At 49.1% G+C, this 19,539-nt stretch overlaps 1 protein-coding gene across 1 annotated transcript; it reads left to right on the top strand.

Moving 5' to 3' along the window:
* The first annotated feature begins 11,404 nt into the window (after window positions 1-11,404).
* HOXC13 (homeobox C13) lies at window positions 11,405-18,381 on the top strand. Its single transcript, XM_066567732.1, has 2 exons — window positions 11,405-12,026; window positions 18,125-18,381. Exons 1-2 carry the CDS (start codon window positions 11,405-11,407, stop codon window positions 18,379-18,381), a joined length of 879 nt encoding a protein of 292 aa, XP_066423829.1.
* The last annotated feature ends 1,158 nt before the right edge of the window (window positions 18,382-19,539 follow it).

Consider the following 19,539-nt stretch of genomic DNA (forward strand, 5'->3'; position numbering starts at 1 on the left):
GGGATTGCTCTGGGGTCACTTTGGGGATGATTTTGGTGATAGCTTTGGGATCACTCTGGGAGAATTTTTAGGATCCCTTTGGTGTCACTCTGGGATCGCTCTGGGGTCATTTTTAGGATCACTTTGTGATCGCTCTGGGATAATTTCAGGATCGCTTTGGGGTCGCTCTGGGGTCATTTTTAGGATCCCTTTGGGATCATTTTTAGGATCCCTTTGAGGATCACTCTGGGATTGCTTTGGGATCACTCTGGGATAATTTTTAGGATCCCTTTGGGATCACTTTGGTACAATTTTTAGGATCCCTCTGGGGTCGCTCTGGGGTCGCTCTGGGGTCATTTTTAGGATCCCTTTGGGGCTGCAGCCGCCCAGCTCCGGTGGCAGCGCCTCTGGGATCGAGGAATCCTCTCCTCATTCCCAGATTTCCTGGATTTGCTTTTCCAAACTGGGCCTGTCCCGCCCCGGGGGGTGCAGAATTCCCGGGTTTTTGGGAATTTGGGGAGGTTTTGGGATGGAAGCGAAGCCTTGGGGGCCGTCCCGGGTTTGGGAAAATTGGGGATCAGGGCACGGCTGAGCGGGGCTGAGTCACGGGGCCGGGGCCGCGCCCGCACGGAAAATTCGGGATCGGCCGAAGGGCGAAGGGCTCGTCCTGCCCGAGCTGCTGCAGCGCCCGGGAGCCGCAGCTCCTGCTCGGAAACCCCAGTGTTCCACCCAGAAACCCCAGTTTCCAACCAGGAACCTCAATTCCCACTCAGAAATCCCATTTTTTCCCCAAAAATCCCAGTTTTCCACCCCAAAAATCCCAATTTCCACCCACAAATCCCATTTTTCCACAGGGAAATCCCATTTTTCCACCCAACAATCCCGATTTTTCCAGGTCCCAGATTTTGGGTTTTCCCTCCCTCCCCAGGCCCCAGGCTGGAGCTGAGGGTGGATGAAGAGGATGAGGAGCAGAAATCCCAGGATTTGTCAGCCCGGAATTCCAGCGCTGCCGACGCTCCGGGGCGGCGCCGGGAATCCCGAAGCCAAGCGTGGCCCAAATCCCGGGAGCGGCCGGACCGGTTTGGGAATGTTGGGAATGAGGGACGGATCCCAAACACATCCCAAACCCCAGACGCATCCCAAACACATCCCAAATCCCAAACACATCCCAAACACATCCCAAACACATCCCAAACCCCAAATCCATCCCAAACACATCCCAAACACATCCCAAACATATCCCAAACACATCCCAAACACATCCCAAATCCCAAACACATCCCAGACACATCCCAAACACATCCCAAATCCCAAACACATCCCAAACACATCCCAAACACATCCCAAATCCCAAACACATCCCAGACACATCCCAAACCCCAAATCCATCCCAAACACATCCCAAATCCCAAACCCATCCAAGATCCATCCCAAACCTATCCCAATCCACCCAAATCCATCCCAAACACATCCCAAACACATCCCAAACCCCAAATCCATCCCAAATCCATCCCAAATCCACCCAACCCCATCCCAAACCAATCCCAAACCCATCCCAATCCACCCAAAATCCTAAATCCATCCAAATCCACCCAAACCTCATCCCAAATCTCATCCCAATTCCCAAATCTATCCCAAATCCATCCCAATCCACCCAACCCCATCCCAAATCCATCCAGACTCATCCCAGCCCCGTCCCAAACCCCGAGCCCATCCCTGGAGCAGCAGGATCGGGAATTTTCCTGGAGGAAGCTTTGGGATTTCCCGGAGGGGGAATTTCGGGAATGGGGGGGGATTGGTCCCGCGGCAAATCCCGGGATTCCGGAGTCTGGGATTCCCACAGGGAAAGGGAACTGACCTCGGAGGGTCCTGGGTGGGACTGGGGAGGGAAAAAATGGGGAAAAAATGGGGAAAATGGGGGAAAGGGGAATATTTATCCCCAAACCCTCCCCCGGGAATGTTTAACCCCAAAAATGCTCTGGGGATGGGAGGAGGGACTGGGACAATTCCCGGCTGGAATTTTTGGGAATCCGGGGCAAAGCCGCGCCCGGCTCGAGCGGAATTGGGGAATTGAAAATTTCCAAAGACGGGGAAACAGCAAAAAAAAGAAACCACAAAAAGAAAAACCCCGAGTGGGGATCTCAGAAGGGACTTTGGGATTTTCCCCGGGTTTTAGGGGAAAAAAGCTTCGGTTCCTCACAGATTTTCCTGTCAAAGGCGGGGAGGGAAAAAATCGGGAAGGGAAAAAATCTGGGAAGGGAAATTCGGGAATTGGGGAGCGAGGGAGGGAGAGAAGGATCCAGGACGAGCCCGGGGTGTCCCAGCAGCCAAACCCGGCGTTTTCCCAGGAAAAATGGGGAATTTTCCCAGGAAAAAATGGGAATTTTCCCAGGAAAAAAAATGGGAATTTTCCCAGGAAAAAAAAATGGGAATTTTCCCAGGAAAAAAAATGGGAATTTTCCCAGGAAAAATGGGGAATTTCCCAGGAAAAATGGGGAATTCCGTGGCTCAGGAAAGCCCCGAGTCCCGGCACTGGGATTAGCCTGGAAAACTCTTCCCATTCCCCTTCCTTTCCTGCCCCTTTATCCCGAATTTTTCCTTTATTTTTGGATTCTCGTCCTGATTTTCCCCTCCGAGGAAATCCCGGGAGGATCCGGGATCGGCTTTTCCCCAAAAAAATAATTTAAAATAAAAAGATTTTAAAAGCCTGGGAAAAGGAGAGGGAAACGCTGGGAATGGAAATGGAAAATCAGAATGAAGCCTGGAGGGGAAAATTCCCTTCCTTAATTAAATTATCCCTGAACAAATTATCCCTAAATAAACCATCCCTAAATAAATTAAATTATTGCCCAAAATAAACTATCCCGGGAGAAAACGTCCCTGAAAAATTCAATTATCCCCAAATAAATTGGATAATCCCTAAGTGAACTGGATTATGCTCAAATAAATTGGGTTATTCTCAAATAAATTGGATTATGCCCAAATAAATTGGATCATCCCGAAATGAACGGTCCCTGCTCCAAGCTGAGGAGGAAAGAAATTCCTGAAATAATTTTGGGATTTCAGTGAGCTGGGAACGGCCCCGTCCTCATGGAAAATTCACCATTTTTGGCTTTTCCAGGGGTTTTTAGGGGGGAATTTCTCATTTTTGGTGGTTTTTTCCCCCTCCTCCCGATGCTTTTCCATGGATTTTTTTCAGGGAAAAATGGGATTTTCCTTTTCCCCCTTCCCTGCTCTCTGCCCTAAATCCCTCCCCGGACCTCTCAAATCCAGGGAAAACCGGGAAAAATCGGGAAAAACCCAAAGGCGGCAACTGAGCCCCAAATCCACAGGGAAAAAAATTCCTTTTTTTATCCCCAGAATCGCCCGGCAGGACCCAGAAAAGCGAAAAAAGAGGGAAAATCCCCCTGGAATTCCCAGCACGGGAAGAATTCCCGGTGGGAATGGGGAGTTCGGGATCTCACAGAGGAATTTGGGACCAAAATCTTCGGTTTTGGTCGATTTTTCCTTGAAAAAAAAAAATCCGCCGAATTTTCCCATTCCAGGCGCTTTTCCACGAGGAAAAATCCCTTTGGAAAAACCTGGAAATTCCCCGGGCGGGGCGGGAAAAACATCGGGAATTTGGGGGGATTTGGGGAGGAATTTTTTAAAATGGAATTTTTTTAATGAGGGAAAAAAGGGGGGAAAAAAAAAAGTGGGAAAAAAAAAGTGGGAAAAAAAAGTGGGAAAAAGAAGTGGGAAAAAAAAGTGGGGAAAAGGGACCCAGGCCGCTGCTCCTGGAGCCGGGAATGCAGAGAATCATTAAACAATTAATAAAAATAATAAAAAAGGGATTAAAATTAATTAAAATTAATAGGAATGGAGGTGTTAAAGTAATTAAAATTAATAATGTCCCGGTAAAATCATTCGAGTTAATCACGTCCACGGAAATAATTCAATTTTCCCCGGGATTTTTGGCCGCTTTTTCCCAAGGAAAGGGACGGAAAAGCGGAATTAATTACGGGAAAATTTAATTGAGGGAGGGATTAAAGGCGCCGAGCGACACCCGGGGAAAATCCAGGTTTTCCCATGGAAAATCCCCTTTTTCCCATGGAAAAATCTCCTTTATCCCCGGAATTCCTGCTCGGCTCCATTCGGACACTCGGGATCTCGGTTTCTCGGGAACGTTTTTACATCCCCGAATTCTGCTGCTCTGAGCGGGTAAAAATCCCGAATTTTCTCCCAAAATCCCAAATTTTCCCCCCAAAAATCCCGAATTTTCCCCCAAATCCCGAATTTCCCCGCAGGTTTCCAGGTGCCGGAGCCAGAAATGGGGGAAAGGACGGAAAAACGGGGAAGATCCGGACCCGATGGGGAAATGCTGGAATTTCCCGGCCGGGAACGGCTCCGGGAGACCCCAAAATTTCATTTTTGTCCCAAGAAAATCAAATTCTGACCCCAAAATTTCATTTTTGTCCCAAGAAAATCAAATTCTGACCCCAAAATTTCATTTTTGTCCCAAGAAAATCAAATTCTGACCCCAACATTTCATTTTTGCCCCCAAAATATCAAATTCTGCGGGCCCGGGGCAATTCCCGGCTTGTTCTGCCCGAGCCCCCGGAAATGCGGGAATGACCCGAAAATTGCGGAATTCCCCCCAAAACCCCGCGCGGCTCCCCGGGGAGCCTCAATTAGCGGGGCTCGTTAATTCCAATTAGCGAGGGTCATTAATTAGCGGGAATCAGGAACGAATCCCCTTCCCCTTGCCGGGATTTGCGGCTTTTCCAGGGACATTGCGGGGCTGGAAAATCCCCGGAAATTCGGATTTTCCTCCCCTTTCCCCTCGGTCCCACCCAGCAATAATTTAAATTGATTTCATATCCTTAAAAACCCAAATCTGGCAATTCGGGATCGTTTCGGGCCATCCTCTGCCTCTGAAAATTCCAATTTTCGGCGGCTTTATTTTCTAAAAATGGGAATAAATTGGGAAAATCCCTCCCAGGACTGAAATATTTGGGTGTCAAGGGGAGAAAAATTGGAATTTTTGGGGAGAAACCGCCTGGAATATTCCGGACTCTCGTGATTGGCTCTGGATGAAGATTTTGGGGGCAAAAAGGGAATTTTTGGCCGCTGGCCTGGGAGGAGAAAACGTTCCCGGGGTGGATCCCAAAAAACCCAGCAGCAACAGCGGGAATAAATCCCATTTAATGAACAAATAAATTCGGTTTAAATCAGAAAGAAATTCGGTTTAAATAAAAAAGAAATTAAATTAAAATAAAAAATAAATTATGTTTAAATAGGAAATAAATTCAATTCAAAATCAGAAATAAATTCAGTTAAAATTAAAAAAAATTCAATTTTTAAGAGAAATAAACTTAATTTAAACAAGAAATAAATTCAGTTTAAATAAGAATTAATTTGAATTAACTTTAAAAAAAAAAAAACAACCCCAGTTTAAAGCAGAAATAAATCCACTTTAAATTTAAAAATAAATGAAACTTAAACTAAAAATAAGTTCGATTAAGATCAGAAATAAACGCGATTGGAAGAGGAGATAAATTCGATTTAAACCAGAATGGAATTCCCTGGCAATGTTTGGTTTTCAGGCGTTTCAAGGCAGAGCTGAGCTCGCTCCGAAGGGGAAGCGGCGCCGGGGCCACCTTGGATTTGAACTTGGACTCGAGCGGCGGCGCCGGAACTCGCTGGGTCTGGAACGGCCCCGAAAGCGCCGGGAAACCAAAAAAAAACAGCGGGGAGAGATGGGAACCAAGGGGATGGGGGAAAATGGGGGAAAAAAGGGGAAAATGGGGAAAAAAAACGGGGGAAAAAGGGGAAAAAGGGGAAAAATAGAAAAAAAACGCGGGAAAAAAGGGGGAAAAAAGGGGAAAAAAAGGGGAAAAATAGAAAAAAACGGGGGAAAAAAAGGGGAAAAAGGGGAAAATAGAAAAAAAACGCGGGAAAAAAGGGGGAAAAAAGGGGAAAAAAAGGGGAAAAATAGAAAAAAACGGGGGAAAAAAAGGGGAAAAAGGGGGAAAAATAGAAAAAAAACGGGGGAAAAAGGGGAAAAAAAGGGGGAAAAAGGGGAAAAATAGAAAAAAACCGGGGGGAAAGGGGGAAAAAGGGGGAAAATAGAAAAAAACGGGGGGAAAGGGGGGAAAAAGGGCAAAAGGGGGAAAAAGGGGAAAAAAGGGGGGAAAGGGGGAAAAAGGGGGAAAATAGAAAAAAAAACGGGGGGAAGGGGGGAAAAAGGGGGAAAAAGGGCAAAAGGGGGGAAAAGGGGAAAAAAGGGGGGGAAAAAGGGGAAAAAGGGAAAAAAAAGGAAAAAAAGGGGAAAAAAGGGGAAAAATAGAAAAAAAAGGGGGAAAAAGGGGAAAAAAGGGGGGAAAATGGAAAAAAGGGGGGAAAAGGGGGGGAAAAGGGGAAAAATAAAAAAAAGGGGGAAAAATGGAAAAAAGGGGGGGAAAGGGAGGGAAAGGGGAAAAATAGAAAAAAAAAGGGGAAAAATTAGAAAAAAGGGAAAAAAAAGGGGGGAAAAGGGGGAAAAAGGGAAAAAAATAGGGAAAAAAGGGGGAAAAAGGGGGGAAAAAGAAAAAATTGAATAAAGAGGGGAATCAAAAGGGAATAGAAAGGGAAAAAGGGGATTAAAAAAGAAATAAAGGGAATTTAAATGGGGGGAAAAAAGGGAATAAAAATGAGGGGAAAAGGAAAAAGGAGGAGAATAAAAAGGGAATGGAAAGGGAATAAAAAGGGGAATAAAATTGGGGGGAAAGGGGGAATAGAAAGGGAATAAAAAGGGAATTAAAAGTGGAGAAAAAGGAGAAAAAAGGGGGAGAGAAATGGGGGGAAAAGGGGGAAAAGGGGAAAAATAATAATATTAATAAAAATGGTAGAAAAGGGAATGAAAGGGAATAAAAAGAGAATAAAAAGGGAATAACAAGGGGAATAAAAAGGGAATAAAAAAGGAATAACAAGGGGAATAAAAAGGGAATAAAAAAGGAATAAAAAGTCATTTTTGGCCTCAAAAAGCGGAGCCGGTGGGAGAAGAGGAAGAGGCGGATGCGGGAATTTGGGAATTGCTGGGAAAGCTCCTCCGGTGGGGAACCGACCCCTGATTTCGGGTCTGGGAGGGGATTAAACTGAGGGGGGAGTGGGAAAGCGGCGTTTGTTATTCCCCTTTATAAAGGAATATTTGTATTTATTTTTATTTTTATTTTTATTTTTATTTTTATTTTTATTTTTATTTTTATTTTTATTTTTATATTGATTTCCCGTCAGTCTGGGTTTATCTGGGTAAAATCCCGGCATTTTTGGAACAACTCTTCCTATTTATAATGAAATATATTCATATATTTGTGTCCTTGTTTGCCACCTTTGGGGGCAGAAAAACGCGGGGAAACTCCCCCAAAATGCCCCAAATTCAGGGCTCAACCCCTCCCTGGACCGGGCTGGGAATTCAAACCCGAAAAATCGGGAAAAGCCGGGAAAAAATGGAATTGGGGGGATCTGGGGCAAAAGGGCTGCGGGAAGCCGGGAGGGGAAATGATGGAAAATGCAGAAATTGGGGGGAAATGGGAATTTGGGGGGATCTGAGTGGGGTTTTTATTGGGGCGGACAAAATGTGGTTTCTTCTTCTTTCCCCGAGTTTTTCCTGGGACGTCTGAGGCAATTCCGGGCTTGGCCGGAGGGATGGATTCAGCTCGGGGTCGCTTTCTTATCCCTTAAAAAATCAAAATTCACCGCGGGGAAGTTGGGGGGGAAGAGGTGAGTTTGGGGATTCTGTGGATCCGAATATTCGGGACAAATACTGGGAAAACTCAGCCGGGAATGGGCAGAAAATCCCCCCGAAATTGGGATTTAAGGGGAAAATCCGCCCCGAGTTCGGATTTCCCTCAAAATGAGAACTCGAAGCGCGGCTTTGTTTCCCTCTTTCGTTCCCCCTAAAAATGAAAATCATGGAAAATCCTCATTTTTCCCCCATTTCGAGGCAATTTCCCGGTGCCGGAGCCGATTTTCCTCCCCGAAAAATTCCAATTTCGGCGATTTTCCCTGGCATGGGGAGGCGGGAAGAGGCAGAAATTCCCATTTTTCCCTCAGGAAAACCGAGGTGTTTTGGGGTTTTTTCCTTCATTTTAGGGTAAAAATCAAAGAGGGGAACAAAGGGAAAACGGAAACACGGAACCACCCTGGAATTATTTGATGGAAATTGAAAATTCCCTTTTTCTCTTTGTTCTCTCGCCGCCGTTTTTTAATAATTTTCCCCAAAACCGCCGCTTTTGAGGAAATTCCTTTTCCTGGGATGGGAATTCCGGCCTGGAAAAAAAATCGCAGCTCCGGGGATTCCCCTTTTTTTGGGGCAGAATTCCCCCCTTTTTTGGGGGCAGAATTCCCCCTTTTTTGGGGGCAGAATTCCCCCTTTTTTGGGGGCAGAATTCCCCCTTTTTTGGGGCAGAATTCCCCCTTTTTTTTGGGCAGAATTCCCCTTTTTTTGGGGCAGAATTCCCCCTTTTTTGGGGGCAGAATTCCTCCTTTTTTTGGGGCAGAATTCCCCCTTTTTTGGGGGGCAGAATTCCGGATTTTTGGGGGCAGAATTCCCCCCCTTTTTTGGGGCAGAATTCCCCCTTTTTTTTGGGCAGAATTCCTCCTTTTTTTGGGGCAGAATTCCCCCTTTTTTGGGGGGAAGAATTCCGGTTTTTTGGCCGCTGTCCCAGGAATATTTCCCAGCCAAATCCCCTTTTCCAACGGGAATTTGTGGAAAAACCTCAAATCCGCTCCACCTGCGAAAATTGCGCTCAATCCTGATTTTTGGTTTGTTTTTTTTTAAAGGAAAAACAGGGAAAAAAAAGGGAAAATTCCTGAAATCCCGGCGGGTGAAGAGAAAATGTTGGGAGAGGCGGGAACAGAGCGGGAACCTCGAGGGAAAATGGGAATTTTCCCCTGGGGTCGGGAGAGAAATCGGATTTTTCTGCCTTTTTTCACTGACGGGGATAAAAAACGGGACAAGAAATTTAAAAAATGTGAATTTTAATTTTCCCCGGGATCTGCCTTCAGGAGAAAAGGGCAAAGGGGAGGAAAATCCCGATTTTCCTGCTCGGTAAAAATCCCTGGCCAGGAGGGACCCGCGCCCCGGGTGAGCAAAAACCCCAAAAAAGGGAAAATCCCGGAATTCCTCAATTCCCGAAAGCCGCGGGATTCGAGCCTCGGCTCCCAAATCCCCAAAATCGGAACTCGCGGCCGGGGCTTCCTCCCGTTCCCCATTCCCGGGCTCCCCTTTTCCCGCTCTCCTTCCCAGCCCCGAAAGGCGCCAGAATTCCTGGAAATGCCGATTTTCAAATTGATTTTTATTTTTATTTTCTTTAGGAAATTCCCGGTTTTCCTCCCCAAAGGTTCCTTTGTTCCCCTCCCGAGGCTGCCCCGGGAATTCGGGCCCCAAATGCGATTTTCCTGCTCCTTTACCTCCGCAAAATGAGAAATTTTTTTTTCTCCTTTTCCTTCTTTTCCTCTCTTTCCCCCCATTTCCCTCCCGTTTTCTCCCATTTTCTTCCTTTTTCCCCTTCATTTTCTCCCTTTTTTTCCCTTTTTCCTCTCATGTTTTCCTTTTTTCCCCTCATTTTTCCATTTTTTTCCCCCTTTTCCCCCTTCCCCAACCCCCGATCCCCCCCCAGTTCCCAACCCCGAATTTCCCAGTAAAATTCCCGGGAATTCCGCGCTCCCCAAACCGCCCGAATTCGGCTTTAATTGGAATTTTCGGGGGCATTTTCGGCCGTCCCGGGCCCTTCCCGCCGCTCCCGCCCCGTCCCAGCTTTTCCCCATAAATCTCGGGGATTTTAGGGGCCGGTCCCGGACGTGCTGCCCAATGTTCAGCACTTCATAAAAATTAAAAGCGAGCAAAAATAAAAATACGAACCGAGGCCGCGGCCCGGGGGGAGGCCGCGTTTGGATTTAATTTGGGAATTTCGGCCGGGCGCAGGTCGGGAATTCTCCTGCGGGCACAAAGGAGGAGAATTCCCGGCTTTTCCTGGGGTTTTTTGGGAGAATTTTTGGTTGCTTTTGTTCCATTCACCGTCGGGTTTTATTCCCCGTCGGTTTTTATTTTATTAATCCGTTTCTTTTATTCCACTGCCTTCCATTCCAAGCCTGTTTTCCCTCACTTAATTCAGTTTTTTCCCCCATTTTATTCCCTTTTTTCCCATTTCATTCCATTTCCCCCGTTTCAGCCCATCTGTCGCTACTTTCCCTCATTTATTCCCATTCTTTTCCCATTTTATTCCCTTTTCCCCTCTCATTTTATCCCATTTTATTCTCTTTTTTGCCCATTTCTGCCCTTTTTTCCCTCATTTTCCCGATTGCCACCCCCTTTTTTTCCCAAACCCGGGAATTTTGCCTTTCCCCTTGAACTTGGCACTCCCCGAATCCCTCCCGGAATTTGTTTGTTTTAGGGTTTTTTTCCCCTTTTGCAGCTTTTTTTCCCTTTGGGATGATCTGGAGGCGGGAGCAGAACGAGGGGGCGACCCCAGACCAGCGGGATCGGGGGAATTTGGGGGAATTTGGGGGAATTTTGGGGAATTTGGGGGAATTTTTGGGTTTTTAGGGACACACGAAGCGTGGGCAGGGTCTGAAATAGGGACAGGCTGAGGACAAAAATCCTAAAAAATCAGATTTTTCCCATTCCGCTGCCGCTTCACCCCTGCAGCAGAAACCACTGAAATTTTGGGGCCGAATGGGGGAAAAGCGGATTTTTTTTTTTCGGGAAAACCCAAATTTTCTGGGAAAACCCAATGCCTCGGGAATCCGGCAGGAAAACGGGGGTGGGGGGAACACGGGATGAAATTTTCCTTTTTTTTTTTTTTTAATTGATTTTTGAGAAGGGGGGACCGCCTGGAAAAGGGGAAAAACCCCCCAAAAAATCCCTCGACGGGTCTAAAATATCAGGAAAAAAATATTTTTTAAATTAGAAACGTTGAGAATAATTGAAAATGATTGTAAATAATTAAAATTAAAGGCGGGGGGGATTTTTATCCCACTGGAATCAGGCGGAAAATCGGGAATGGGGAGGGGGCGGAATGGGGAGGGGGGGGCGACACCAAAGGAAAGGGGGGGGCACGCGGGGGGGGGAGTGGGCGTGTCCTGGCGGCGCGGGGGGAGCCAATCAGCGCGCGCCGTCCCGCGGGGGGCGTGTCCGGCGGCGCGGTGAAAGGGGCGTGGCCTGAGCGGATTTCTTAATGGAGCGGCGGCGGCGGGCGCGCGGCGCATGCGCGCTCGGCGCGGCGATGGCGGGGGGGTCCCGGGGCGCGGCGCGGAGCTGCCCCCGCCGCCAGCACCGGAGCGGGAGGAGCGGCGAGCCCGGCGGCGGCGGGGCCGGCAGCAGCAGCAGCAGCAGCAGCAGCAGCAGCAGGAGGAGGCGGCGGCAGAGGAAGGGCGGCGGGAGGCGGCGGCAGCGCGGCATGACATGACGGCGCCGCTCGGGCTCCCCCCGCGCTGGCCCGACGCGCTCGGCTGCCGCTGCGAGGACGCCCCGCGGGAGAAGCCGCGCATGGAGAGCCTGGGCCACTGCCGGGACGGGCTGGGCCACTGCCGGGAGATGCTGCCGCACGCCGGGCTGGCCGCACCGGGCGGCGGCGGCGGCGGAGCGGCCGCGGACGGAGCCGCGTACGCGGAGCTGGCGGGCGCGGAGCCGGCGCGGCAGTGCCCGTCGGGCTCGCTGGGCTACGGCGGGTACCCGTTCGCGCCGGGCTACTACGGCTGCCGCCTGAACCTGCAGCAGAAGCCCTGCGGGTACCACCCGCCCGACAAATTCGCCGAGGCCGGCGGCGCGCTGGGCGCCGAGGAGCTGCCGCCGGCGCGGGCCAAGGAGTTCCCGTTCTACCCCGGCTTCCCCGGCTCCTACCAGGCCGTGCCGGGCTACTTGGACGTGTCGGTGGTGCCGGCGCTGGCCGAGCCGCGGCACGAGGCTTTGCTTCCCATGGAAGGCTACCAGGGCTGGGCGCTGGCCAACGCCGGCTGGGACGGGCAGGTTTACTGCTCCAAGGAGCAGCCGCAGCCCGCGCACCTCTGGAAGGCGCCGTTCCCAGGTAGGGACCGGGAGCGGGAGCGGGAGCGGTGCCCGCGATCCGCGCGGCTTCGGCGGCGGGGACCGATCCCGGGCGTCCCAGGAATCCCATATATCCCATATATCCCGGGAATCCCAGAAATCCCTCATATCCCGGGAATCCCAGAAATCCCTTTTATCCTGGGTATCCTGGCTATCACACCTATCTCATATATCCCGTGTATCCCGTGTATCCCACCTATCCCACCTATCCAATATATTCCACATATCCCATATATCCAGATCCATCCCATATATCCAGATATATTTATTCCATCTATCCAATATATTCCACATATCCCATATATCCAGATCCATCCCATATATCCAGATATATTTATCCCATCTATCCAATATATTCCACATATCCCATATATCCGGATTTATTCCATATATCCCGATATATTTATCCCATCTATCCAATATATTCCACATATCCCATATATCCAGATCCATCCCATATATCCAGACATACTCCATATATCCCAATATATTTATCCCATCCATCCCATATATTCCTCATATCCCGAGATATTTATCCCATCTGTCCCATATATCCCGCGTATCCCACCTATCTGGATATATTCCATTTATCCCGATATATTTATCCCATCCATCCCCTCTATCCGGATCTATCCCCGTATATTCCGTGCAGCCCGCCTATCCTATATATTCCATCTATCCCATTTATCCCATACATTCCGTGTATCCCGTATATTCCATTTATCCCATATATTCCTGTGTATCCCATCTGTCCCACCTATCCCCGATATCCCACCTATCCCCCTATATCCGGACATGTTTATCTCACCCATCCCATCTATCCGGGTTCTATCCCATATATCCAGGTCTATCCCGATCAATCCATCCCATTCTTTCCCTTATATTCCATATATTCCAAATATCCGCACATATTCATTCCACGTACCCCCGATATCCGGATCTATCCCACATATTCAATTTATCCCATACCCGTCTATCCCATCCGTTCCATACAGCCGGGTGTGTTAATTCCACATATCCCAACATATTTATCCCATATATCCAGATATATTCCACGTACGATTCCATCTCTCCCATATACCCCATATATCCGGATATATTAATCATTAATTCCCTATATCCTGGTATATTAATTCCATAGATCCTATATATCAGGGCATATTTATTCCATATATCCGGGTATATTTATTCCATATATTCCCGATATCCGGGTCTATTTATTCCATATATTCCCCATGTCCGGGTGTATTTATTCCATATATTCCCGGGTATATTTATTCCATATATTCCCCATACCCGGGTATATTTATTCCATATATTCCCGATATCCGGGTCTATTTATTCCCCATATCCGGGTATATTTATTCCATATATTCCTGGGTATATTTATTCTATATATTCCCCATATCCGGGTACATTTATTCCATATATTCCCGATATCCGGGTCTATTTATTCCCCATACCCGGGTATATTTATTCCATATATTCCCGATATCCAGGTCTATTTATTCCCGATATCCGGGTCTATTTATTCCCCATATCCGGGTCTATTTAATCCATATATTCCCGATATCCGGGGTGTATTTATTCCGCACATCAGGGTACATTTCTCCCCCATATCCGGCTGTGTTTATTCCGTATATCCGGGTGTATTCCGCGTTTCCCCTCAATTCCGCCCGTTCCGTGTATTCCATGTGCCCGCGGAGCTGCGGGCTGGGTAATTAGAGGGAAGCGGCTCAGGAATGCTCGGAGCGGAGCGGGCAATGTGCACGGGCACGCTCGGCGGGGCGAGGCCAGCGCGGCCCCAAACCCGACTTAATTCCATAATTCTGCCCTTCCTCGGGAGCCAATCCCGGCCCCAAACCCGGAGTTAATTCCATAATTCTGCCCTTCCTCGGGAGCCAATCCCGGCCCCAAACCCGGAGTTAATTCCATAATTCTGCCCTTCCTCGGGAGCCAATCCCGGCCCCAAACCCGGAGTTAATTCCATAATTCTGCCCTTCCTCGGGAGCCAATCCCGGCCCCAAACCCGGAGTTAATTCCATAATTCTGCCCTTTCTCCTCGGGAGCCAATCCCGGCCCCCAAACACGGAGTTAATTCCATAATTCTGCCCTTCCTCGGGAGCCAATCCCGGCCCCAAACCCGGAGTTAATTCCATAATTCTGCCCTTCCTCGGGAGCCAATCCCGGCCCCAAACCCGGAGTTAATTCCATAATTCCGCCCTTCCTTGGGATCCAACCCTGGCCCCAAAATTCCCGCGCCAATTCCCCGATTCTGCTCTTTTTCCTGGAGTAACCCAACCTCCAAAATTCCCGAATTCTGCCCTTTCTCCTGCAGCAATCCCGGCCCAATCCAATCTCCAAAATTCCCGAATTCTACCCTTTCTCCCGAGCCAATCCCGGCCCAATCCAACCTCCAAAATTCCGCGGAAATTCCCTAAACCTGCCCTCCCTTCGGAGCCAATCCCGGCCCAATCCAACCTCCAAAATTCCCGAATTCTGCCTTTTCTCCCGAGCCAATCCCGGCCCAAACCAACCCCCAAAATTCCCTATTAATTCCCGAATTCCGCCTTTCCTGCTGCCCTCCCCTGCCGCCGTTCCCCCGTGGGCGCAGAGCTCCGAAAAAGGGGGAAAAAAAGAAAAAAAGAAAAAAAGAAAATCGCGCTGAAAACGAATCCCGGAGCGGCTCGGGGGGCTGGGGGCCGCGCGCTCAATCAGCTCCCAATTAACGCAATTAACGCCAGAGGTGTCAAGTGGCAGCCGGAGCTGTTTGGGGGCCAGGAGGCGCGAAAAGGGAAGGGAAAAGGCCCCAAAATTCCCGCTCTGGAGCAGCTCGGGAACCCCGAAACCCGCGGGGCTGCGCCTGCGAAAGCCCCAAATCAATGGGGGAGCCCCGGGTTTGGGGTGGGGGTCGCGGTACCCTGGGCTGGGCATCGCCGTCCATTTCCCTTTTATCGGCACAAAAACCCCAAATTCGGCTTTTCCCTTTCCGCTTTATTTCCCTTTTATCGGAACAAAACCCCAAATCACCTTCCCCTTTATTTCCCTTTATATAGGCACCAAAAACCCCAAATCGCCTTTCCCCTTCCCCTTTATTTCCCTTTATATTGGCACCAAAAACCCCAAATCACCTTTCCTTTCCCCTTTATTTCCCTTTTATCGGCACAAAACCCAAATCGCCTTTCCCTTTCCCTTTATTTCCCTTTTATCAGCATCAAAACCCCAAATCGCCTTTCCCTTTTCCCTTTATCTCTCTTTCATTAGCACCAAAAACCCCAAATCGCTTTTCCCTTTCCCCTTTATTTCCCTTTTATCGATATAAAAACCCCAAATCGCCTTTCCCTTTTCCCTTTATTTCCTTTTGATCGGCACAAAACCCCCAAATTCCGCTTTTCCGGGAGTTTTGGGGCCGCGGGAATGGGAATTCGGCCGCGCGGCTCCGGCTGCTCGCGGGGTTTTGTTTTTTGGGGACCCCTCCCCTCTTCGTGACCCCAAAAAGGATCCGCTGCCCCCCAGACCCCCCAATTAACGCCCGGGCCGTAATTAATTAGCGCTCGCCTCCATTTTCCTGCCCCTTCTGGGGCGCCGGGTTTGGGGTTCAGCTCCCCCCAAACCCCAAAATTCCGTTTTTGGGGAGTTTTGCCCCAAATCCCCCCGGTCCCGGAGCGTTTCCCCTTCCCCAGCGCCCCCAAAAAGCCGCTGGAAATGGGAAAATTTGGATTTTTTTGGTCCCCTCCGAGGGGATTTTTGGGGTTCGGGGTCTCCGTGTCGGCTCCGGGCGGGGGAAAAGGAAAAAGGGGTGGGAGGAGAAAAAGGAAGGAGGGAAAAGGGGAAATCTCCGAATATTGCCCCAAAACCTGCGGGGTTTGAGGCGCCCCTGGCGCCCTCGGCCTGGAGGGCGGGCGCTGCTGCTTCATCCGCGGCCAAGGCAAACAGGGAACGAAAAAAGGGAACGAAAAAGGGAATTAAACCGGGAATTGAACCGGGAATTGAACCGGGAATCATCCCCGGTGTTTTCATTCCCATTATCCACAACACCATCAGCGCCTCCTCCGCCGGCCTTTTCCTCCTTTTCCCACCTTTCTTCCCCCTTTCCCCCCTTTTCTTCCTCTTCTCCCCCTTTTCCCAGTTTTTTACCCCTTTTTTACCCCTTTTTTTACCCCCTTTTTTACCCCTTTTTTACCCCCTTTTTACCCCCTTTTTACCCCCTTTTTTACCCCTTTTTTTACCCCCTTTTTACCCCTTTTTTTCCTTTCTCCCTCTTTTCCCCCCATTTCCCCTCCTCCTTCTTCCCCTCTTCCCCCCTCATTTCCATGGCTTTTTTCCCCTTTTTTCCCCCCTTCTTTCCCCCTTTTCCCCTTTCCCACCCCCATTTTACCCCAAAATCCTCTCCCAGCCCCACCGGCCGCAATTCCCTTTTCCCCCATTTCATTTCCCCACATCCCATTTTTTACCCATTTCCATTCACCCCGCTTCTGTCTAAACCAAATTCATTCACATTATTCCCATTTTTTGCCCATTTCCATTTTACCTTTGTTTTTAACCCCTTTATCCCCATTATTCCCAGTTTTACCCATTTCTCCCTGTTCTAACCCCATTTTTACCCATTTCCACCCTTTCTAACCTCATTTTTACCCATTTCCACTCAAACTCGCTTTGCCTTTAACACCTTTATCACCATTTTTAAGCATTTCCCCCAATTCCAACCCTATTTTCACCCATTTCCCCCAATTCTAACCCAATTTTCACCCATTTCCCCCGTTCCAACCCCATTTTCCCTGATGTTCCCCATTCCAACCCCATTTTCACCCATTTCCACCTCACCCACTTCACTTTTAAACACTTTATCCCCATTATTCCTATTTTTTACCCATTTCTCCCCATCCCGACCCCACTTTTACACAATCCCCCCCATCCCACCCACATTTTTTCCCAATTTCTCAGTTTCTAACCCCGTTTTCCCCATCCCAGACGTGGTCCCTGTGCAGGCCGAGCCCAGCCCCGTTCCTTACCCCGAACCCTTTAACCCCTTTATCTCCTTTATTAACCCCATAACTCCCATCCTAACCCCATTTGCACCCACATTTCCCATTTTTCACTCATTTTTACCCATTTTTCCCCATTTCTAACCCCATTTTCTCGCTCTCCCTCTGTGGTCCCCCTGCAGGCCAAGCCCAGCCCGTTCCACCAGGGCCACAGGAAGCTCGTGCCCCACGGTGAACCCTTTAACCCTTTTATCAACCCATTAATTCCCGGTTTTACCATTTCTAACCTGATTTTTACCCATTTTTTCCCCATTTTCCCCCATTTCAGACGTGGTCCCCCTGCAGGCCGAGCCCAGCCCGTTCCGGCACAGGTGCAAGAAGCGCGTGCCCTATCCCGACCTACCCCAAACCCCTTTAACCCTTTTACCCCTTTATTAACGTTTTATTAACCCTTCAATCCCGTTTAATAACCTTTTATTAACCCTTTGATTCCCGTAACTCCCATTTTTCCCTAGTTTCCCCATTTCTAACCCCATTTTTCCCCATCGCAGATGTAGGCCCGCTGCAGGCCGGGCCCAGCCCATTCTGGCGGGGCCACAAGAGGCTCGTGCTGTACAGTAACCCCTCTAACCCCTTTATTAACCCTTTAACCCCTTTATTAACCCCTTTATTACCCCTTTAATGCCCATATTTCCCTCATAACTCCTGTTTTTTCCCATTTTCCCCCCATTTTTCCCCATCCCAGATGTAGGCCCGCTGCAGGCCGAGCCCGGCCCGTTCCGGCGGGGCCGCAAGAAGCGCGTGCTGTACAGTAACCCCTTTATTAACCCTTTACCCCCTTTATTGACCCAATAACTCCATTTTTTCCCCATTTTTCACCCATAACTCCCATTTTAACCAATTTTTCCCCATTATTCCTCCCATCCCAGACGTGGTGCCCCTCCAGGCCGAGCCCAGCCCGTTCCGGCGCGGCCGCAAGAAGCGCGTGCCCTATCCCAGACCCCTTTAACCCCTTTATTGACCCAATAACTCCATTTTTCCCCCATTTTTTCCCGATTTCCCCATTTCTAACCCCATTTCTCCCCCGTCCCAGACGTGGTGCCGCTGCAGGCCGAGCCCAGCCCCTTCCGGCGCGGCCGCAAGAAGCGCGTGCCCTACACGAAGCCGCAGCTGAAGGAGCTGGAGCGCGAGTTCGCCGCCAGCCGCTTCATCACCAAGGAGAAGCGGCGCCGCATCGCGGGCGCCACCAGCCTGAGCGAGCGCCAGGTCACCATCTGGTTCCAGAACCGCCGCGTCAAGGAGAAGAAGGTGCAGGGCAAGGCCCGGCCCGGGCACCTCCGGGACACCTGAGAGGGCCAGGAGGGGAGGGAAGGGTCTGGAAAAAAAGGGGGGAAAAAAAGAAAAATATAGGGTGGAAAATTCAATGTTTGTCGTCGGACTTCGGGGCGGCCAGAATCGCCAAAATGTGGGAAACAAAAGGGTTAAAAAATTGATATTTATCATTGTGCCCGCAGGACTTTGAGGTGGCCAGAATCGCCAAAATGTGGGAAACAAAAGGGTTAAAAAATTCAATATTTATCATTGTGCCCGCAGGACTTTGAGGTGGCCAGAATCGCCAAAATGTGGGAAACAAAAGGGTTAAAAAATTCAATATTTATCATCGTGCCCGCAGGACTTTGAGGTGGCCAGAATCGCCAAAAAGTGGGAAACAAAAGGGTTAAAAAATTCAATATTTATCATCGTGCCCGCAGGACTTTGGGGCGGCCAGAATCGCCAAAAAGTGGGAAACAAAAGGGTTAAAAAATTCGATATTTATCATCATGCCCGCAGGACTTTGGGGCGGCCAGAATCGCCAAAATGTGGGGGGGAAAAAAGGGTGGAAAATTCAATATTTATCGTCAGACTTTGGGGAGGCCAGAATTGCCAAAAATAATTTTTTAAAACTCAAAGATGGAAGAGAAAAATTCCGTATTTATCCTCGTGCCGGCGGGACTTTGGGGTTTTCTCCCAAAAAAAGGAAAACCAACATCAAAGACAGAAGCAAAAAATTCCCCTTGTGCTGATGGGACTTTGGGTTGAGAAAATCCCCGGAAAAGGAAAAAACAAAAAATCAAGGACAGAAGCAAAAATTCAATGTTTGCCCTCGGGGCGGAGAAAAACCCGGAAAAAGCCGAAAATCCCGAAAAAAGCCCAAAAGGCGAAGAGCAAAACCCGGTATTTATTTATCCTGGTGCCCGCGGGGAGTTTGAGGAGAAAAACCCCAAAAAAAGAAAAAATTCCGACCCCAAAACTCCAAAATCCCAGCGCAGGATTTGGGGGGGAAAAATCGGAATTTTGGGCTGGGAGTGGAAATTCCCGATTTTCCCTTTTATTTCCCCGTTGTTTCGGTGGCAAAAAAATGTGGGAAAAAAAAAAACCAAAAATCCCCAAAATTTCCCCCGGGCGGCGTCGGCTCCGCTTTTTTAAGGGTGGAAAAAACCGGAATTTTTAAGGGTGGAAAAACCGGAA

The sequence above is a fragment of the Molothrus aeneus genome, chromosome 30 (assembly GCF_037042795.1).
Source record: "Molothrus aeneus isolate 106 chromosome 30, BPBGC_Maene_1.0, whole genome shotgun sequence".
NCBI lineage: Eukaryota > Metazoa > Chordata > Aves > Passeriformes > Icteridae > Molothrus > Molothrus aeneus.